Genomic DNA, 23,367 nt, shown 5'->3' on the forward strand with positions numbered 1-23,367 from the left:
AATATTGTAAAAAGTTTCAATAAAAAAAAATTCAGACTAAGAACTGCAAGACCATGCGAGACATTTAAGCTCCTTAAATCAATTGAATATTATTTCACTAGAACATCCGGGTTCTCTGTCTCCGGGAATACGACATTGTACCTTGTGATGTTCAGGATTACTGGATCGACAGCCGTTCCAATGTCTTCCAGCTATGCATAATCTCATACATTTGTGAGTATAAGATTTGGGTATAGAATTCTTTTTTCCCCAGTGTTATTAGTTTTGGGGACATTTAAAAGACTTCCAAAGTTACACAAAAAAATGTTGAATGTGTACATCTTTAAGAAATGATAAAGAAATATTGTTGTGTAGATTGTAGATAAAAAAACAAACGTTTGTTACATTATTTATTATGCAAGCATAACTCGTGTTCTTTTGCATTTCAATATTTCATATGTTTAAAATGGAAATGTATATCCCTGTAATGAAGGAATAGTACTGGGAAAGTAAGAAGCTTATCTGTGAAGCAGAAGAGAATGAAACTCATTATATAGTCTATAAGCATCCAAAGTCATTAAGAATGCGGGTAAGCAGTTGTGACTTAATACCTTCGGCTAGGAAAGAAATAGATTTTTTTCTGTTTAATTTATGTTTCATTCTGTAGCGAGGTCAGTGTGTTGGCTGCATCATTCTGTAAATTGCCATTTTTTACACCTATCCTCCCATGCAGGGCTAGCCCCACACATATGACCAGATAGCCCAATGACCTCATAAAGTCACCCCCCCAGAAGAGGGAGCGCTCGGAGTTGCCCATCCAGGGAAATTCTCAGGTAAGTATTGTAACAGAAAACCAGGTAGATCAGAGAGTCCCTGGCCTTTGTTGCCGGCTTCATTGAACTCTTGGCTGGCTACAGAGTAACCGTTACGGTTCTCGAAGAAACAAACCCCCCGACTAGCAACATAGCACGATGACTAAACGAATACTGCTTATTGGGGGAAAACACTGTATTTTGGACACAGACCCAGGAGATTACAGGTAGACACACAGGACACAAATTGGCTTGGTTATCGTTATCTATAGCCAATGGGATGTTGAAGGTGACAAGCAATAGACATTAATATGAAGTTTGTTCCCCCTTTTGCAGCTATAACATCTTCCAATTCTTCTGGGAGGGCTTTCCATAAGATTTTAGAGTTTCTGTGGGATTTTCTTTGTGGAAACTGCAATTGGTTTAGACAGCCTAGACCAGTGATGGGCAACCTTTTTGGAGTGGTGTGTCAAAAATCGGCAAAAAATCGAGCATAACTCGCGTGGTGTGTCACTTAAAAAAACATAATTTTGCGCAATTTATAGTTTAAACTACAAAAATGTATAATTGCAATATATAATTGTATTTAATAAACCAAAAACAAATTATTTAACATACCTGCTTAGTAACTTCTTTGTTCATCAGTCGATTTCGTGTGTTGCCCTTGATATACCAATCCACACACATACACCAATCCACACACATACACCAATCCACACACATACCAATCCACACACATACCAATCCACACACATACACCAATCCACACACACATACCAATCCACACACATTCCAATCCACACACACATACCAATCCACACACATACCAATCCACACACATACCAATCCACACATATACACCAATCCACACACATACACAATCCACACACATACACAATCCACACACACACACCAATCCACACACACATACCAATCCACACACATACACCAATCCACACACATACCAATCCACACACATACCAATCCACACACATACACCAATCCACACACACATACCAATCCACACACATTCCAATCCACACACACATACCAATCCACACACATACCAATCCACACACATACCAATCCACACATATACACCAATCCACACACATACACAATCCACACACATACACAATCCACACACACACACCAATCCACACACACATACCAATCCACACACATACACCAATCCACACATATACCAATCCACACATATACCAATCAACACACATACCAATCCACACACATACCAATCCACACACATACACCAATCCACACACATACACCAATCCACACACATACACCAATCCACACACATACACCAATCCACTCTCACTGTATGCTTTCCTACCTTTCCTCTTTTCTCCTTACAGCTCCTTTTCCTGCTCTTCGCTCCTCTTCTTCTTCAGTTCTTCTGTCTTCTTCCGAGGGCACGGGGTTCAGAGGGCACGGACAGCGGTGGGCGCGGCTTCAGTGTTGTGCGCCGGGATCTGACAACAAACCCCGGCGCACAACAGCTGTTGCCGCGCGGATCGCAAGGGAGCGGTATCGGAGGTCTTTAACAGACCTCCGGCTCCCTTGAGTGATTTTAAGCCGGGTTCAAGGGAGATCCTTGAACCGGCTTAAAATCACTCAAGGGAGCCGGTGGTCTGTTAAAGACCTCCGATACCGCTCCCTTGCGAGCCTGCTCCTCCAGCGGCGGACATTACTGTCCGTCTCTGGAGGGGTGCCGGGTGCCGGCAAGTCGGCACCCCCCTGATGAGCGGCACCCGGTGCGGACCGCCCGCCCCCCGCTAGGTACGCTACTGCACGTCCCGCCCCCCCCCCCTTCCCCCGTTCCTCCAGCACAGATTCTTTCATCCTCGGTGGCCGTGCAGGAGCCGAGGATGAAATCCTGCGCGTGTCACCCCAAATGGCTACGCGTGTCAGCACTGACACGCGTGTCATAGGTTCGCCATCACTGGCCTAGACTGCATGTCAGTTGGAGTAGCCGCCCTTACAACCCGCTGTAGTATATGGGCCATGCAACGTAAATCCACAAAGTCCCCATCTCTAACGGCTTTCACCATGTTTACTGCCCTGTAAATCACCTCTAGTGCCCTTTCTACCACTGTGCTTGCCTATGGTCCAATCCGCTGCCCCAGCATCCTTCTGCCAAAACCTCAGCAAGAAAGGATCTATAACCTCTTGCCCTCCTACTGGTGCTTGTAATGGAACCAGTGGACTGGAATTATTCCTCCTCACCGACATTTCCAAACCTATGGCACCCGCCGGTAAAAATAAAAATGCATATTAGTGGAAGAATGCAAAACTGACTACTTTGGCGATCACAGACTAGACATTACGCACAACCTCCTGCTTTCTATACATTTCCAGGGTCGAACTCGCCAGTTTGCTCTGTAAGAAGGGCCAAACTCAAAATACCTCATAGAATTCATCTAAAAATGTAACTATGTGTTACACAGAGCCAGCTGCAGGAGAATCTCTTTTTATTGGAATGTCTGAGGCTTTGAGAGGAAGCCATGTCTGAAATATAAACATGAGAGTGCTTGGTAATTCCAATTATTATTTCAAAAGGCTAAATCTAGCGTGCTCATTCATACTCATTTGAATGAGCTGTAAACACAAGAGAAAACATCATGGCTCTAAGCCACAGCATTTGTTAGACTCCGGAAACATGGTCTCCTGCACGTTCCGAACGGGTGACATTTGTAGAAGAATTTGTCTTGTCTCTAGTGTTTTGAAGCCGGCGGCTATATTTACTCTCACTGACAACTGTTATAAGTGGCACTGGATCATGAGGTAGGCGTGTCCGCTGTGTTTCCTCCTGCACGCGGTGGGCGTGGATGCGCATGCGCATGCGCATTGGGACAGGAGTCGGAATTGGACGATGTGGCGGATGCTACCGAACTGGCAGCTACGCGGTGACCATAGAAATGATGACGGACCCCGTAGCGTCAGAGGAGGGAGAGGAGATAGGTAGGGATGCCCGGGGGGCGTGGGCCCTGTGAGTGTGACCGGTACTATACACAGACCGGAGTTGACCCACATTCACATGTCGCAGCTTCGGTTTTAATTCATTACTTTCTTTAGCTCCTTTACCACCCTACGTCACTGCCCCCCCCCTGGTCACAACCCTCTGCCCTTATTGCCTTCCCATTTGCCAAAGCATTCTGCCCTTATTGCCCCCCTACTTGTCACAGCACTCTGCCTTTATTGCCCCCCCCCACTTGGCTTTATCTTTGTTGAATAAATCATGACAGTATAATATATATATATAGACCTTAGAAATACTGCTATCCATTATAGAAGCATGTTTGTCATAAAATTAAGTAGAGAATTAGCGTCTGCAGCAATGTTTGAGATGATAGTTTAAGAGCGAGGCGGTTCTGCCTGAATTGTGCAAAGATCATATTTTAAGTAATTTTATGAAAGGGCAACACCAGTGAGTTTAGACTCCCCTGCCTAATGCAATGTCAATCAATGCGATTACATAACGTTGCCTCCTAAACTATGCCTTATGCGGGGTCATCCCTGCTGCTGTTGCGGGATAAACCTGTTTGAGTTGGTCCGTCATGATGTAAAGTAAAGTTGATGAGCCGAATCTACATCTCTGCCCACTTTAGTTAATAAACCCCGGTGTGAGAATAAGGCTGCGATTTATGCCCCTTCTTGTTTTTGTGTAAATTAGCCGTTCAAACTTTGCTATAATTACAGCCTATAGTTTAGGCTAGAAGTGTTTTGAAAGTGGTTTATTAGCTGATATCCCGGTTAATCCAGACGTTTAACCGGTTCCCCGGCAGGTAAGAGGAACTTGCCAATGTTTGCCTATACGGACACCTTGGGCGGTTTTTGTGATCCGTATTTCTTTCAAAGCTATTGCGAGATTCCAGGAACTATCATTCCTTTACAATGTGTTACACCCGCTGCATTCTCTGTTCATTCTTCTACTCGCACGGCTCCAAGCATCACGCACATGTTTACAGGTACTAACCTTGAAAAGCACGAAGTACATTAAAATGGATGGTTTATAATAAAGACCTTTTAACATCCCGCTGAAGTGCTGAGCCTGGAGAACGGACATTAGATGTATTTACTTTAATGGTTGAATGGTCCCCGCAAATCAAGATGTTTAAGGGCGACTAAAGAGCTTGTAAAGGGATTCTGTTGCATATTTCCATTTAGATGAAACATTGATAGTATCGTCAAAATGACTTTTCTCTTTTCCAAGGCGGAATTAAAAAAAAAAAAAAAGTTGAGTCCTTTGTTAGCGGGATCTGGGGATATTTCAGACGCTGGTTTTGCAAGTACTTTTTAGAACTTTAAACATCTTTCTAGATTGTTTTTTTTTTTTTTTTTGCTGAATAATAATAATATATGGTAATTAAGATTTAGTCTGACACACAGGGAGGTAGAGGTTGTGTCAACTTCTGCCAGGTATTTCAGCTGCCTGGGGAGGGACATCTGAACTAAATATTTTAAAAGCACTAATTCATAACTTAATTTAACTGATTACATCATGAAGACAAACAAAATATACCTTCACATTTGTCACCGGTAGAGATTTAGCCCCTGCCTGTGCAAAAAGTCCATGACGTAGGGGATACATCCTTGGTCCTCTAGGACCAATTAGTTTGTAAACTATCCCCTACTTCAGCATTAAGGAGTTAAGCTGGGATATCTGGGTTTGCAGCCCTGACATGTACCAAGAAACCATACATTTGTATAATAAAACCACTTCTACTAGTTTTTTTTATTCAGTAACCCGGAAATAACAGGGTGGTTAAAATATGGCCCTGGTGTGATCTCTTATTTATAAGAATAGATGAATCCCTTTCTGCTTCCTAAATTCTACACAGGTTTGATTATGGCTCCTGTATACAGCATTTATCAGACTAAGACAATTATATTCTTTCCATTTTCAAACTAGTGTTTCTTGTTTCACAGATATGGAAGTAATGAAGCCTCTGATTGAAGATGACAGATCTTCTGATGAGAACAACGAAGAAGAGGCTTCTACTCCTAGACATTACGACTCTGACGATGCCGATGGCTTAACGTATGTGTAGCATTGTACGTCTTGTTGTGTTGTCTGTATGTCCATGTTCCATAAGCCACTTGCACACAAGTTCTTCTGCTAACGCTCATGTGATTTTAATGATGTCATTGTTTTAAAAAAATGGTTTTTGGGTACCTATGATTAAGCTCAGCATTGGGACGGAACGCGTCAGTTGTACCCCTTGAGTGTTTAGAGTGAGCGTGATCTCCGTGGTCGCTGAAGCTCTGAGACCGCAGCTAAACATGTGTGTAAATATCAACTTCTCCAGCGAACAAACGCATATTAAAATACTTACAAGATCCTTTAATAAGCGTTCTTTGTTATTGCCGCTTGGATCGGTGGCGCGTCCCTCAAACATTGAAAAGTTAGTAACCTTCAGGGCTATGGAAAGACTTTTCTTGTACTTTTGAAGCATCTGGTCCTGATGTTCGTAGATAATGTTTGAAGCTATTCTAGGCATCGTTACTCAAGTTAATTATCTACTCTGAATATAGTCTTCCGCTTTAAGTATTCCATGTCATGTTTTACAGAACATTTACGTGAATGTGAAAGTAATTTGATATCCTAACAAAGCCGTTCTTTAGATGTAAATTAAGGTTTGTTCTCTGTAGTTTCTTCAAGCATTTTTTTGTCTTTCAAGGGCAAAAACTTTGAAAGCCACTGGGCTTTTAAAAAGACTCTTACTTTTTCAAAGTTATGTTTAATTTGAACATTCTTCTCCTACTTTTATTCCTGAGTTTTTAGCTTATTTACCTTGAAGATACCCAGACCTCTAAGTAACGGCAATATTCCTGCCGGCTTATGGCTTATGGCCATAAATTGTGAGAAACGCTTGTCAATGTGACAGATAATGAAGCGATATTCATTAAATGGTAAACCAGTAGAAGGTGGTTGGGGGGGCTTGGAACATTGACCTATTTCTGTGATATTTAAAATATATCCAAAGGGGGGGGGGATTGTGCAAAAGATGTTGTGTAGATCAGTCTTGTGCCAGATTGAGCACCACCCAACAGTTCGAGGGCTGCTTGGCCTCCCAAGGAAAGGTGGTGGAGGTAAGGGCTAAATCTACAAGTTGGCCAAGTGAACCCAAGATCTGCATCTTCTGGCTATTCTAACTTTAAGTTTCACTCACTTTGTGAGTTCCCCTTGGCAAATAAACATAAAAGTAGCTTTCTACCTACTTGTTCATTCGCTTTTGTTTGTGTTTTGTGTGAATGAATTAACTTCAGCCTTGGGGACACCAGGAACCAAAACACCTGTTGGCACAAAACCTGCACTTGTGGACTTAAAGTTAATTGTAATTTAGAGTGTAAATATACGCAAGATATGTAAGTTAAGTTATTCCACCAGAATCGAAACACATTTACTGAACATTCCATTTGCAAGTTCCAGGCAGAATTATATTTCTTTTGAAAGGCAACTATAAGAATATTATTTTTCCCATTTGATGCTATAATCTAGTATTTCTTTTGTATCAGATACCGAATTTCAAAAAAATATTTATTAATGTTTTAAAAATCCTGTCTACAGCTTGTCTGGCAGTAAAAGCTGTGAATGGACACGGCGCAAGTTCAGGTCTAGATGAATAAGCTGCAATGCCAGCAAATGTACGTCACGGGCTAATTCTTATCGACCTAGCTAAATATATATATAACGATATAGTTTGTTGGAGTTTCCTGAATGTTCGCCAACTATATAAATATAAATAAAAATCCTTATATTTTCACTTTATTGTTTTGTCTTCAGGTTTGTACAGACTCTTATACATCTTTTGAAAGGAAACATAGGCTCTGGACTTCTCGGGCTTCCTCTTGCAATGAAAAATGCAGGGATTTTGGTAAGATCATAACGTGACGTTATTTTGTTAGATTATGCTTTTGATTGGGGCTCGGCTCTGAAACTGGGTCTATCCAGGGATGGGGGGGGGGATATGTGAAGACCCAGGGCGTGATCAGCCATTCTTTATCAGACCTTTTTGCCTGCGTATAAACAAGGATTGCTTAAAACTGCACCGGGTTCCCGCCGCCTTTGAAACAATTTAAAGGGTTTCACGTTTTCTAGCAGTGGGTTTTTCGCACGAATGCATACCAAATGTGTTCCAGACTGTAGAAGCGGGTGATTCTTTGAAAAATAATGCTTTAAGGTACGCAGGTTATACATTAAACATTGTAAGAATAGAAAGAAAAAAAAAAAACATTAAAAGAAGTGCTGCGCTTTAATGACACGGATGTATAGAACGCTAATTTTTGGACCTTTCTATTGCAGGTAGGGCCGTTCAGCCTGTTACTTTTTGGCATTATATCCATTCACTGTATGAACGTACTGGTACAGTGCAGCCACTATTTCTGTCGAAGGCAAGTACCATTTAATGTGGAAAATATGATTTTGGATATTCTAATTATGCTTTTTTTTATTTGAAATGTTGCTTTTGATACTGTTGCTAACTTTAAAGAAACTTGGCTATACTCGTCATCAAATTATGATATTAAAGCCACGTATAGCATTTCTTTTAGTTTTTCAACCTTTGTAATGGCTGTACATATATTTGGTGTAGAAGTCCCGTTTATTTTTTTTTCTCACCAAAAGTTAGCAAAACCTGCCTATTATTTTGATCTCTAAATCATTCTTCCCTGCAGGGGAAAATCTACATGGCGGATAATTCACAAAACAATCTGTTGATCATTTTTTATGTTTTTTATTCTCTCTTCCAAGTAAAATGTTGGAGACTTTTATATTTGCTGTTAATTGACTCTTCTTCGTTTTCGTTTTTAGGTACAAGAGAGGGAATTTAGGCTATAGTGAAACAGTGGGCCTTGCTCTGGAGATGGGGCCAGTGAGTTGCCTTCAGCGACATGCTTCATTAGGAAAGTAAGTTTTTTGTTTTTACTTTTTTATTAATTATTGGAATTTAACCCTGCGGTCTCACTAGGTTAATGCTGGTAACATATGGCAAAACCCCCCCAAAAAAACGTACGTTCATTAGGGTAGTAAAAACCCTGGTAGCGAAGGGGTTAAAATGTTGCTGAAAGCATTTCGGTTTGAAGTCTCTTTGTTAATATGAAACGTGCATCCCATGGCGATAACGCGTTCCGACTTACCTGGTTCTGTTCCCGGGCGAAACGTCCTTTTTGTTCGGAAGTGAAATGGAATTGCGAGAAAGGAACGCAGTTTGGAAATGGCTAGAAAGTAGAAATAGCCCTTCGACTCTTCCGCCATCCTGTTCTACTTTCATAACAAGAAACAAAACTGTTTCTTGTACAGAAGTTTTATAAAACTGACAAGCTTGACAAATGGCAACAATCAGTGGGACCCGGAAGCGAGCGAGGAGCCGCTTGTTTGTGAGCGCGTGCTGTGGTGTCAGACTCACCGGACCGTAAGAAGGATACAAACTGCACCCGGCACGTGTCTTGTAAACTCCTGTGCTCTGTATCAGAGCGTTTAATGGCTCTGTTTACCCTGCTTGTTAAAGATGATGAACAAAAAAAACCCAATTATATTTAATAACGTCACCAGACTAGGACTTTGAGTTTAATCCCCCCCCCGTACATTATGCTTATCTTATTTGCTTAGCTCAAAAGGGGGGGGGCAGTGGATTAAAAAACTAGGAATTAATGCTGGGGGGAAAGATATATAGCACATAATGTGATCCTAGTGATGCCCCCCCAATGTATGTTCTGAAGGTGAAATCAGCTGATATTGTTCCAGTTTTGAAGGATTTAGAGGTATTAATGGCGCTGAGGCCCTGCATGCAAATTCATTTTATTTGGACGGCTCCACGTTCGTCAGGATGAACTTTATCTGTTAACTGCTTTATCCCATCATTATTAGCACAGGAGGGATTTAGTAAACCTCGTCCTGCGTAGTGTGTGCCCCTGCTTAAAATTATTCTGACATTTATTGTTTCAGCCTGGGATTGGTTTCTATTTAGAGCAATTTAATTGTTTGAAATTGCTGGAACCTTCTAAAGACAATGTCAATGACGGTAACCAATGGCATTCAGAGCAATGCGAGATACCGGGATATTTTTTAAATGTTTGGAATATATATGAAATATATATACTTTTTAAAATGACTTGAAGATAAAGAATAAGATTTTATGTGAATGCTAAAATACTGAACAGCATGTGTGTGTATATGTGTCCTAAACACTCTGGCTACCCTGTTGGATACAATAGAATGGCTCGGTTTCAATCACGTAGATGCTGACACTTTAGTTGAACTCTATGTTGGAATGGATTTCATTAGTGTTGCCATCAGGGGCGTAACTAGAAACCACCGGGCCCTGGTGTGAAAAATTGCCCCGGGCCACCCAACCTCAACAGATGGTCTGTGCCAGCATTGCCCCCACACAGCCGGTCTGTGCCTTCTTTGCCCCTTGCCTCCTTACAACATACAACATATGTCAACAAAATAGTTTAGAAAGGGTCTTTCTGACATAGATTGGTGCTGTTCAGGTCTGAAGGGCCCTTTCTAAACTATTTTATACCGGTACGAGGAGAGGAGAAGAAGGGGTCGCACCAGGCTCCCTAGAGGCACGGGCCCGGGCGCAGCTGCGACCCCTGTAGTTACACCAGTGTATACAAAACATTGCTTTAACTTTTAAATATAATCTTCAACATATTATAGATATTTTGTAATAGTTATTCACGCAAACTGTAAATAAAATGAAACATTGACATTTTGAACAATTTATTATATGCTACGAGATACATGAAAATGTGCGTATTCTGCACCTAATCCTAAAGTCAGTTATCTATGAGTGCATAAACAGGGTAATATTCTCCTCTATGCACTTGGGGATGTCTTGTAGAAGAGCCAAGGTTTTAGCTGACTGTGAGGTGGTCTTGGGTGGAAGGAAGGTGGTCCAGAGCCAAGGTGTACAGCCTTCTTGTGGCAAGAACAGTTATGGAGGAACGTAGTTCTCTGGTGGAAGTGTAGCAATCTTAATTATTGAAGACATTGTTGCTATTATTTATCATCCTCATCACTGTCACCATCCTCATCACTGTCACCATCCTCATCCTCATCACTGTCACCATCCTCATCCTTGTCACCATCCTCATCCTCATCCTTATTACTGTCCTCATAAGTATCCCAATCACTGTTCTCATCACTGTCACCATCATTATCCTCATCACTGTCACCATCCTCATCATTATCCTCATCACTATCATCCTCATCTTTTTGTTGGCCTTCCACATCATCTTGAATTTTGTCTCTGTGTTTGCGAAAACAGTGACGCAGAAGGCAGCAGCAGCCGCATACGATCACAAGCAGCGCTCCCGCACCTATAGCACAGTACATTGCCAGGTTTTTAAAGGTGTGATTTATAGAGGGGGCTTCAGTCACTGTGGCTTGTGTTCCCTCTACTTCTGGGTTGTTCATATGCCCTGTACGGCGTGTAATCGGAAGTGGCATCGCAAATCCATTTGATGCCAGCAAAACTAAAAAGAACAAGCGCAGATACACAGGAGACATTGTCTTCTGTCAAGCTGAGTGCTAGTCTGAGCTTCTAGCCAGTAGCTCAGCCTTTACACCATCAGTGGGCTGTGATGTCACAATGACTGCATAATGTCATATGTCATAATTGGTGTTTCAAGAGGGCCCAGAGGAATTATTAAAGAGACAGTCTCATGCAAACAATAAATGAAACATTAGAGTTCTGTATGCAGTAAGGAAATGTTGGTTTATTTCTATTATTGTTCAATAATCTCTCTGCTTGTGCACCACTGTTTTCAAATAGTTCCTTTGGCTCTTAATTATATTTAGATCTTTCACTTGGCTACTGACTGTCTACTTATTGTTTTTTTTGTTTTTTTTATTTTGCTCCATCCATTCTCCATCCATAGTTTATAAATTGCCCAGGTCCTGGTGTCAGAGCCAGGGCTGTCAGCATGTATGACAGTAAAAAGGGTTAAAGGCCTCATCTTTTGCTATATGCAAGAGCAAGTTTACCTAGTTATCCTCTCTAGCCAATGATCCAATTTTACTTACTTCACCGACCTGTCTTGGCTGTGTAGGGCATAACTAGAAACAACCGGGCACCGGGCCCTTTCTATTTTTTCAAAATCAAATTTTTATTGTGATTTTCAACTTTTATGTAAAGGAAGGAGGGAGGGGGATAGGGATACAGAAAGGAAAAAAAATCGGGGGTGAGGGTACACGCGTTCCCACCTAAGATGGGCTGTACATAGCAATGAAATACATAGCATGCAATTAATAGGCATCATGGTACATACATTATCAACAGTACATGTGGAGGAACAAAATAAATCTGTACCCTGTGTTGGTGACACCCTTGAGGTGTCGTATACCCTAGGTTTCGAAGTTTCATCTGACTAGCTGGCATTGCAATCTATGGCGCGTTTCTGGCCACAAAGGATAGCCAGCGAAATCAAGTAGCTGTATAAATCTCCCTCTGACGTAGAGAGGTGGCAGAGATATCTTCAATATTCCTAATTTCCTCTACTCGGAGCATCCACTCCCGTAGGGCAGGGGGATTCGCATTCTTCCAGTACAAAGGGATGAGGCTCTTCGCCGAATCAAGCAGGTGACGAACAACAGATTTTTTTTATAGCGTGAGACAGAACGCGAGGTGTGATGTAGCAACATCACCAAGGGCTGGAAAGGCGGGAGGGCGTCGGAGCTCAGAAATCACCCGGTGGACCTCCCTCCAGAACCCCTGTGTCCCGGGACAGCTCTGCCACACATGCAGCATGGTACCCACATCCCCTCCAGCATCTATCAGAAGTGTTTGGAAACAAGAGGTGCAGTCGCTGTGGCGTTCGGTGCCATTGTGTCAGGAGCTTGTAGTCCGTCTCTTGGGTCTTAGTCGCCCTGGAGGTTTTGTGTGTGAAAAGGAATACTCACTCCCAGTCCTCATTTTAAAGTCGCTCGTCACAAATAGCTTCCCAAGCCAAGCAGAAGGAAGGTCTCGTAGTGTGTGTAGAGTTCCAAATCAAACAATAAAGCAAGGAGACGGCCCCCTCTGGTGGGCGCTCTCTAGTGCACCAACTCTCAAAGCTTGTTAAATCCCTGTGTAGGCATTGTTGGTTTGGGAGGGTGGAAATGTAGTGCGCCACCTGATGGTATGTAAAGCGTTGTAGCCAGGTAGGATTGGTGTCTGCCAGCAAATCCCCCATCGGCGCGACCCCTCCATCCGTCAGCAGCGCCCGGATCCAGACGGGTAACGGAAGCCCCATAAAAGTCATCCTGCCCCAGGCACGCCCAGGAGCAAAATCTGGATTACCCCAGAGGGTATCAGCGGCGAAGGCGACGTGGATAGCAGGGCGCTGGGCCCCATGGCTCTCCACACCGTCAGGAGTGGATGAGACCCTGGGGCCCCATACGGCATGCAACATGCTGCCCCTAGAATCACCCAGTTCCAATGCGACCCAGGGTTTTACGTTTGGCTCTGACATGTTCCATTCAGTGACCCGCAGCAGGTGGGTAGCTTGGTAATATTTGTAGAAGTCCGGCCAGGCGACTCTGCCCGTGGACTTGGGCCGAATAAGCTGTGAGAACCTCTGCCAAGGGCACTTATTGCCCCCAAATGAATCTAGTCACAACAGATCTCAGGGAAGTAAAAAATGCACAAGGTATCTGAATCGGGAGTGTTTGAAATCAATACAGCACCCGTGGGAGCACATTCATCTTTATGACATTCACGCGACCAATCTAGGATAGGTACAAGGGCATCCAGCTCTGAAGGGCCACCGACTGTGTGGAAAGCAGAGGGGCAAAATTTTCCCGATATATGTGGTCAGTCGTCAGCCAGGTCCCCGGGTATTTCATCCTCCCCGTGCACCATTTAAAAGGGAAGTTGGAAGCAAGCCATGGGACCTGCTGCGGTTGTATGGAGGTATTTAGAATCTCGGATTTGGAATAATGTATCTTGAGGTTCGACAGTTCTCCATAGGATCGGAATTCTTCAAGCATATTTGGTAGCGTAACCACGGGGCGATCCACAACAAAAAGAAGATCATCCATGTAGGCAGCCGCTTTGTGATGCTCCTCCCCATCCTGAAACCCCATGATGTCGGGGTTAGTCCTAACAGCCTCCAAGAAGGGGTTCAAGACACAGTACAAATAATATGGGGGACAGAGGGCATCCCTGCCTCGTACCGTTCCCAGTCGCCACCTGTGGAGAAAGGGCCCCATTAACCCGAATACGTGCCGTAGGTGTGGAATACAAGGCAGCAATCCAGGATAACACTGAAGTGCCCCTGGTGTTTCAGGGTGGCTTGTAAAAACGTCCAGTCTACCCTATCAAAGGCTTTTCGGCATTGGTGGACAAGAGTAAAACCTGACTAGCCCCCGTCTTTGCTTTGTGGTGATATTCAGTAGCCGGACAGTGTTGTCCCGTGCCTCCCCCTGAGGGACAAATCCCGCTTGATCTGAGCGAACAAACTGGGGGAGAAACCAAGCCAACCGCAACGACAACGCTTTAGCGAGCAGCTTCAGATCCACATTTAATAGAGAGATGGGCCTGTAGCTTTGGCATAGACAGGGAGGGGTCCTTGCCCTCTTTGTGTATGACTGTGATCGTTGCTGCCAGAGTCTGAGGCCCTCTGGGATTGAGTTTACAGCTTTGAGTAAACGAGGGAGCAGGAGCTCTGAGAAGGTCCTGTAATATCCCAGGGGCAGCCCATCCGGACCCGGGCACTTGCCCCTCTGTGTAGCCCTCAGAGCTAGGGTCAGCTCCTCAGCGGTGAGCAGCCCCTCTAGTGTGGCGGCCTGTTTGCGTTTGATGTGGCGCGTAAGGCATTGGTGGATCAGCGCGTGCCTGTCGGGTGCCGTCTCCTGGGACCCCTGTGGGTGTTAGGTTATATAGTGATGTGTAGTAGGCGTGAAATGCCTCCATTATCCTGGAGGGGATAGGAGACACGTCACCAGCGGTCGTCCGTATCTTATGCATATGTGTGTTTTTTTTTTTTTTTTTTTTTTTTTTTTTTTTTTTAAAGCATTTTAGCCAACAGTGTACCACATTTGTTGCCGCGTTCCTGGAAGAATCTCCAGCTGTACAGGGAGGCTCGCCGGAAGTGAGAATTTAGTATATCAGACAATTTACCCCGTAAGGACACAAATTCCTGATAAGTCTCATCTGTTAGAGACTGCTGGTCTCGGGGTGCGTAATACGTGCAGTAAGTCTTTCTATCTCTTGAGCGCGTGCTTTTTTTACTCTGTGCGCCCTGCTGTATGAAGAATCCCCGTATTAAGCTCTTGTGGGCTTCCCAAACTATCATTTTCTTGAAAGTACCTGTTGACCCCTATTAGGAAGATAGATGCTAGCGAATGTGTACATAATCTCTGCAATAAGGCTCTTTACAAAGACGTATCTACCCGACCCAACTAGGAGGGTGTCCTTAACCACAAGTAGTACCGATTTGGCGATCAAGAGAGCCGTCCTCTTAGTTTTGGCCTCTGGGTTGTTGCTAAAGTATCCTGTGGGAAAGTAGGGATTGTTAAGACTGGGGGCCAGACCCTCTTTAATGTGCGTTTCCTTTAGCAGCCCCACAGATGCTTTATGTAGTCAAAATTTGAAGGGGCAATGTATACAAAACACTGCTTTTCCTTTTGAATATAATCTTCAACATATTATAGATATTTTGTAATAGTTATTCACGCAAACTGTAAATAAAATGAAACATTGACTCAAATATTTTGAACAATTTATTATATGCTACGAGATGCATGAAAATGTGCGTATTCTGCACCTAATCCTAAAATCAGTTATCTATGAGTGCACAAACAGGGTAATATTCTCCTCTATGCACTTGGGGATGTCTTGTAGAAGAGCCAAGGTTTTAGCTGACTGTGAGATGGTCTTAGGTGGAAGGAAGGTGGTCCAGAGCCAAGGTGTACAGCCGCCTTGTTTTTCCTTGTGGCAAGAACAGTTATAGAGGAACGTAGTTCTCTGGTGGAAGTGTAGCAATCTTAATTATTGAAGACATTGTTGCTATTATTTATCATCCTCATCACTGTCACCATCCTCATCACTGTCACCATCCTCATCCTCACCCCACCGTAGGGCAGGGGGATTTGCATTCTTCCAGTACAAAGGGATGAGGCTCTTTGCCCCATCCAGCAGGTGACGAACAACAGATTTTTTTAATAGCGTGAGACAGAACGCGAGGTGTGATGCAGCAACATCACCAAGGGCTGGAAAGGCGGGAGGGCGTCAGCGAGCTCAGAAATCACCCGGTGGACCTCCCTCCAGAACCCCTGTGTCCCGGGACAGCTCTGCCACACATGCAGCATGGTACCCACATGCCCTCCAGCATCTATCAGAAGTGTTTGGAAACGAGGTGCAGTCGCTGTGGCGTTCGGTGCCATTGTGTCAGGAGCTTGTAGTCCGTCTCTTGGGTCTTAGTCGCCCTGGAGGTTTTGTGTTTGAAAATGAATACTCACTCCCAGTCCTCATTTTAAAGTCGCTCGTCACAAATAGCTTCCTAAGCCAAGCAGAAGGAAGGTCTCGTAGTGTGTGTAGAGTTCAAAATCAAACAATAAAGCAAGGAGACGGCCCCCTCTGGTGGGCGCTCTCTAGTGCACCAACTCTCAAAGCTTGTTAAATCCCTGTGTAGGCATTGTTGGTTTGGGAGGGTGGAAATGTAGTGCGCCACCTGATGGTATGTAAAGCGTTCTAGCCAGGTAGGATTGGTGTCTGCCAGCAAATCCCCCATCGGCGCGACCCCTCCATCCGTCAGCAGCGCCCGGATCCAGACGGGTAACGGAAGCCCCATAAAAGTCATCCTGCCCCAGACACGCCCAGGAGCAAAATCTGGATTACCCCAGAGGGTATCAGCGGCGAAGGCGACGTGGATAGCAGGGCGCTGGGCCCCATGGCTCTCCACACCGTCAGGAGTGGATGAGACCCTGGGGCCCCATACGGCGTGCAACATGCTGCCCCTAGAATCACCCAGTTCCAATGCGACCCAGGGTTTTACATTTGGCTCTGACATGTTCCATTCAGTGACCCTCAGCAGGTGGGTAGCTTGGTAATATTTGTAGAAGTCCGGCCAGGCGACTCTGCCCGTGGACTTGGGCCGAGTAAGCTGTGAGAACCTCTGCCTAGGGCACTTATTGCCCCAAATGAATCTAGTCACAACAGATCTCAGGGAAGTAAAAAATGCGCGAGGTATCTGAATCGGGAGTGTTTGAAATCAATACAGCACCCGTGGGAGCACATTCATCTTTATGACATTCACGCGACCAATCTAGCATAGGTACAAGGGCATCCAGCTCTGAACGGCCACCGACTGTGTGGAAAGCAGAGGGGCAAAATTTTCCGGATATATGTGGTCAGTCGTCAGCCAGACCCCCGGGTATTTCATCCTCCCCGTGCACCATTTAAAAGGGAAGTTGGAAGCAAGCCATGGGACCTGCTGCAGTTGTATGGAGGTATTTAGAATCTCGGATTTGGAATAATGTATCTTGAGGTTCGACAGTTCTCCATAGGATCGGAATTCTTCAAGCATATTTGGTAGCGTAACCACGGGGCGATCCACAACAAAAAGATCATCCATGTAGGCAGCCGCTTTGTGATGCTCCTCCCCATCCTGAAACCCCATGATGTCGGGGTTAGTCCTAACAGCCTCCAAGAAGGGGTTCAAGACACAGTACAAATAATATGGGGGACAGAGGGCATCCCTGCCTCGTACCGTTCCTAGTCGCCACCTGTGGAGAAAGGGCCCCATTAACCCGAATACGTGCCGTAGGTGTGGAATACAAGGCAGCAATCCAGGATAACACTGAAGTGCCCCTGGTGTTTCAGGTTGGCTTGTAAAAACGTCCAGTCTACCCTATCAAAGGCTTTTCGGCATTGGTGGACAAGAGTAAAACCTGACTAGCCCCCGTCTTTGCTTTGTGGTGATATTCAGTAGCCGGACAGTGTTGTCCCGTGCCTCCCGCTGAGGGACAAATCCCGCTTGATCTGAGCGAACAAACTGGGGGAGAAACCAAGCCAACCGCAACGACAACGCTTTAGCGAGCAGCTTCAGATCCACATTTAATAGAGAGATGGGCCTGTAGCTTTGGCATAGACAGGGAGGGGTCCTTGCCCTCTTTGTGTATGACTGTGATCGTTGCTGCCAGAGTCTGAGGCCCTCTGGGATTGAGTTTACAGCTTTGAGTAAACGAGGGAGCAGGAGCTCTGAGAAGGTCCTGTAATATCCCAGGGGCAGCCCATCCGGACCCGGGCACTTGCCCCTCTGTGTAGCCCTCAGAGTTAGGGTCAACTCCTCAGCGGTGAGCAGCCCCTCTGGTGTGGCGGCCTGTTTGCGTGTAAGATTGCGTTTGATGTGGCGCGTAAGGCATTGGTGGATCAGCGCGTGCCTGTCGGGTGGCGTCTCCTGGGACCTCTGTGGGTGTTAGGTTATATAGTGATGTGTAGTAGGCGTGAAATGCCTCCACTATCCTGGAGGGGAAAGGAGATGCGTCACCAGCGGTCATCCGTGTCTTATGCATATGTGTGGGGTTTTTTTTAAAGCATTTTAGCCAAGAGTTTACCACATTTGTTGCCGCGTTCCTGGAAGAATCTCCGGCTGTACAGGGAGGCTCGCCGGAAGCAAGAATTTAGTATATCAGACAATTTACCCCATAAGGACACCAATTCGTGATACGTCTCATCTGTTAGAGACTGCTGGTCTCGAGGTGCGTAATACGTGCAGTAAGTCTGTCTATCTCTTGAGCGCGTGCTTTTTTACTCTGTGCGCCCTGCTGTATGAAGAATCCCCGTATTAAGCTCTTGTGGGCTTCCCAAACTACCAGAGGGGACGTCTCCTGCGTATCATTTTCTTGAAAGCACCTGTTGACCCCTATTAGGAAGATAGATGCTAGCGAATGTGTACATAGTCTCTGCAATAAGGCCCTTTACAAAGACGTATCTACCCGACCCAACTAGGAGGGTGTCCTTAACCACAAGTAGTACCGATTTGGTGATCAAGAGAGCCGTCCTCTTAGTTTTGGCCCCTGGGTTGTTGCTAAAGTATCCTGTGGGAAAGTAGGGATCGTTAAGACTGGGGCCAGACCCTCTTTAATGTGCGTTTCCTGTAGCAGCACCACAAATGCTTTATGTAGTCAAAATTTGAAGGGGCCGGGTCGCAGCTACGACCCCTGTAGTTACACCAGTATATACAAAACACTGCTTTTCCGTTTGAATATAATCTTCAACATATTATAGATATTTTGTAATAGTTATTCACGCAAACTGTAAATAAAATGAAACATTGACTCAAATATTTTGAACAATTTATTATATGCTACGAGATACATGAAAATGTGCGTATTCTGCACCTAATGCTAAAATCAGTTATCTATGAGTGCATAAACAGGGTAATATTCTCCTCTATGCACTTGGGGATGTCTTGTAGAAGAGCCAAGGTTTTAGCTGACTGTGAGATGGTCTTGGGTGGAAGGAAGGTGGTCCAGAGCCAAGGTGTACAGCCGCCTTGTTTTTCCTTGTGGCAAGAACAGTTATGGAGGAACGTAGTTCTCTGGTGGAAGTGTAGCAATCTTAATTATTGAAGACATTGTTGCTATTATTTATCATCCTTATCTTCATCACTGTCACCATCCTCATCCTCATCACTATCACCATCCTCATCCTCATCCTCGTCACCATCCTCATCCTTATCACTGTCCTCATAAGTATCCCAATCACTGTCCTCATCACTGTCACCATCCTCATCATTGTCCTCATCATTATCCTCATCACTGTCCTCATCATCCTCATCTTTTTGTTGGCCATGGCCTTCCACATCGTCTTGAATTTTGTCTCTGTGTTTGCAGAAACAGTGACGCAGAAGGCAGCAGCAGCCGCATACGATCACAAGCAGCGCTCCCGCACCTATAGCACAGTACATTGCCAGGTTTTTAAAGGTGTGATTTATAGAGGGGGCTTCAGTCACTGTGGCCTGTGTTCCCTCTAGTTCTGGGTTGTTCATATGCCCTGTACGGCGTGTAATCGGAAGTGGCATCGCAAATCCATTTGATGCCAGCAAAACTAAAAAGAACAAGCGCAGATACACAGGAGACATTGTCTTCTGTCAAGCTGAGTGCTAGTCTGAGCTTCTAGCCAGTAGCTCAGCCTTTACACCATCAGTGGGCTGTGATGTCACAATGACTGCATAATGTCATATGTCATAATTGGTGTTTCAAGAGGGCCCAGAGGAATTTTTAAAGAGACAGTCTCATGCAAAAAATAAATTAAACATTGGAGTTCTGTTTGCAGTAAGGAAATGTTGGTTTATTTCTATTATTGTTCAATAATCTCTCTGCCTGTGCACCACTGTTTTCAAATAGTTCCTTTGGCTCTTAATTATATTTAGATCTTTCAATTGGCTACTGACTGTCTATTTATTTTTTTTTATATTTTGCTCCATCCATTCTCCATCCATAGTTTATAAATTGCCCAGGTCCTGGTGTCACAGCCAGGGCTATCGGCATGTATGAGAGTAAAAAGGGTTAAAGCCTCATCTTTTGCTGTATGCAAGAGCAAGTTTACCTAGTTATCCTCTCTATCCAGTGATCCAATTTTACTTACTTCACCGGCCTGTCTTGGCTGTGTAGGGCATAACTAGAAACCACCGGGCACTGGTGCGTAATAATTGCCCCGGCCACCCAACCTCAACAGCTGGTCTGCGCCAGAATTGCCCCCACACAACCGATCTGTGCCTTCTTTGCTCCTTGCCTCCTTCCAACATACAACATATGTCAACAAAATAGTTTAGAAAGGGTCTTTCTGACCTGGATTGGTGCGGTTCAGGTCTGAAGGGCCCTTTCTATTTTTTTCAAAATCAAATTTTTATCGTGCTTTTCAACTTTTATGTAAAGGAGGGAGGGAGGGAGGGGGATAGGTATACAGAAAGGGAAAAAAATCAGGGTAGGGGGAGAGGGTACACGCGTTCCCACCCAAGATGGGCTGTACATAGCATGCAATCAATAGGCATCATGGTACATACATTATCAACAGTACATGTGGAGGAACAAAATAAATCCGAAACCTAGGGTATACGACACCTCAAGGGTGTCACTGACACACGGTAAAGAGTTTCATCTGACTAGCTGGCATTGCAATCTATGGCGCGTTTCTGGCCACAAAGGATAGCCAGTGAAACCAAGTAGCTGTATAAATCTCCCTCTGCCGTAGAGAGGTGGCAGAGATATCTTCAGTATTCCTAATTTCCTCTACTCGGAGCATCCACTCCCGTAGGGCAGGGGGATTCTCATTCTTCCAGTACAAATGGATGAGGCTCTTCGCCGCATTAAGCAGATGCCGAACAACAGAATTTTTTTTATAGCGTGAGACAGAACGCGAGGTGTGATGCAGCAACATCACCAAGGGCTGGAAAGGCGGGAGGGCGTCGGAGCTCAGAAATCACCCGGTGGACCTCCCTCCAGAACCCCTGTGTCCCGGGACAGCTCTGCCACACATGCAGCATGGTACCCACATCCCCTCCAGCATCTATCAGAAGTGTTTGGAAACAAGAGGTGCAGTCGCTGTGGCGTTCGGTGCCATTGTGTCAGGAGCTTGTAGTCCGTCTCTTGGGTCTTAGCCGCCCTGGAGGTTTTGTGTGTGAAAATGAATACTCTCTCCCAGTCCTCATTTTAAAGTCGCTCGTCACAAATAGCTTCCTAAGCCAAGCAGAAGGAAGGTCTCGTAGTGTGTGTAGAGTTCAAAATCAAACAATAAAGCAAGGAGACGGCCACCTCTGGTGGGTGCTCTCTAGTGCACCAACTCTCAAAGCTTGTTAAATCCCTGTGTAGGCATTGTTGGTTTGGGAGGGTGGAAATGTAGTGCGCCACCTGATGGTATGTAAAGCGTTCTAGCCAGGTAGGATTGGTGTCTGCCAGCAAATCCCCCATCGGCGCGACCCCTCCATCCGTCAGCAGCGCCCGGATCCAGACGGGTAACGGAAGCCCCATAAAAGTCATCCTGCCCCAGGCACGCCCAGGAGCAAAATCTGGATTACCCCAGAGGGTATCAGCGGCGAAGGCGACGTGGATAGCAGGGCGCTGGGCCCCATGGCTCTCCACACCGTCAGGAGTGGATGAGACCCTGGGGCCCCATACGGCGTGCAACATGCTGTCCCTAGAATCACCCAGTTCCAATGCGACCCAGGGTTTTACATTTGGCTCTGACATGTTCCATTCAGTGACCCTCAGCAGGTGGGTAGCTTGGTAATATTTGTAGAAGTCCGGCCAGGCGACTCTGCCCGTGGACTTGGGCCGAGTAAGCTGTGAGAACCTCTGCCTAGGGCACTTATTGCCCCAAATGAATCTAGTCACAACAGATCTCAGGGAAGTAAAAAATGCGCGAGGTATCTGAATCGGGAGTGTTTGAAATCAATACAGCACCCGTGGGAGCACATTCATCTTTATGACATTCACGCGACCAATCTAGCATAGGTACAAGGGCATCCAGCTCTGAACGGCCACCGACTGTGTGGAAAGCAGAGGGGCAAAATTTTCCCGATATATGTGGTCAGTCGTCAGCCAGACCCCCGGGTATTTCATCCTCCCCGTGCACCATTTAAAAGGGAAGTTGGAAGCAAGCCATGGGACCTGCTGCAGTTGTATGGAGGTATTTAGAATCTCGGATTTGGAATAATGTATCTTGAGGTTCGACAGTTCTCCATAGGATCGGAATTCTTCAAGCATATTTGGTAGCGTAACCACGGGGCGATCCACAACAAAAAGATCATCCATGTAGGCAGCCGCTTTGTGATGCTCCTCCCCATCCTGAAACCCCATGATGTCGGGGTTAGTCCTAAGAGCCTCCAAGAAGGGGTTCAAGACACAGTACAAATAATATGGGGGACAGAGGGCATCCCTGCCTCGTACCGTTCCCAGTCGCCACCTGTGGAGAAAGGGCCCCATTAACCCGAATACGTGCCGTAGGTGTGGAATACAAGGCAGCAATCCAGGATAACACTGAAGTGCCCCTGGTGTTTCAGGTTGGCTTGTAAAAACGTCCAGTCTACCCTATCAAAGGCTTTTCGGCATTGGTGGACAAGAGTAAAACCTGACTAGCCCCCGTCTTTGCTTTCTGGTGATATTCAGTAGCCGGACAGTGTTGTCCTGTGCCTCCCGCTGAGGGACAAATCCCGCTTGATCTGAGCGAACAAACTGGGGGAGAAACCAAGCCAACCGCAACGACAACGCTTTAGCGAGCAGCTTCAGATCCACATTTAATAGAGAGATGGGCCTGTAGCTTTGGCATAGACAGGGAGGGGTCCTTGCCCTCTTTGTGTATGACTGTGATCGTTGCTGCCAGAGTCTGAGGCCCTCTGGGATTGAGTTTACAGCTTTGAGTAAACGAGGGAGCAGGAGCTCTGAGAAGGTCCTGTAATATCCCAGGGGCAGCCCATCCGGACCCGGGCACTTGCCCCTCTGTGTAGCCCTCAGAGTTAGGGTCAACTCCTCAGCGGTGAGCAGCCCCTCTGGTGTGGCGGCCTGTTTGCGTGTAAGATTGCGTTTGATGTGGCGCGTAAGGCATTGGTGGATCAGCGCGTG

At 45.4% G+C, this 23,367-nt stretch overlaps 1 protein-coding gene across 1 annotated transcript in view; it reads left to right on the forward strand.

Annotated features, from left to right (window-relative positions):
- The first annotated feature begins 3,659 nt into the window (after positions 1-3,659).
- The window catches only part of SLC36A4 (solute carrier family 36 member 4), a 69,084-nt gene continuing 49,376 nt past the window's right edge, over positions 3,660-23,367 (forward strand). Inside the window, exons 1-5 of the mRNA XM_053456545.1 lie at positions 3,660-3,773; positions 5,742-5,853; positions 7,600-7,690; positions 8,119-8,207; positions 8,626-8,721. Of these exons, the coding sequence (XP_053312520.1) occupies positions 3,731-3,773; positions 5,742-5,853; positions 7,600-7,690; positions 8,119-8,207; positions 8,626-8,721 (431 nt within the window). The 5' untranslated portion in view covers positions 3,660-3,730. The remainder of the gene's footprint in view (positions 3,774-5,741; positions 5,854-7,599; positions 7,691-8,118; positions 8,208-8,625; positions 8,722-23,367) is intronic.

Source organism: Spea bombifrons, chromosome 2 (assembly GCF_027358695.1).
Source record: "Spea bombifrons isolate aSpeBom1 chromosome 2, aSpeBom1.2.pri, whole genome shotgun sequence".
NCBI classification, from domain to species: Eukaryota; Metazoa; Chordata; class Amphibia; order Anura; family Pelobatidae; genus Spea; species Spea bombifrons.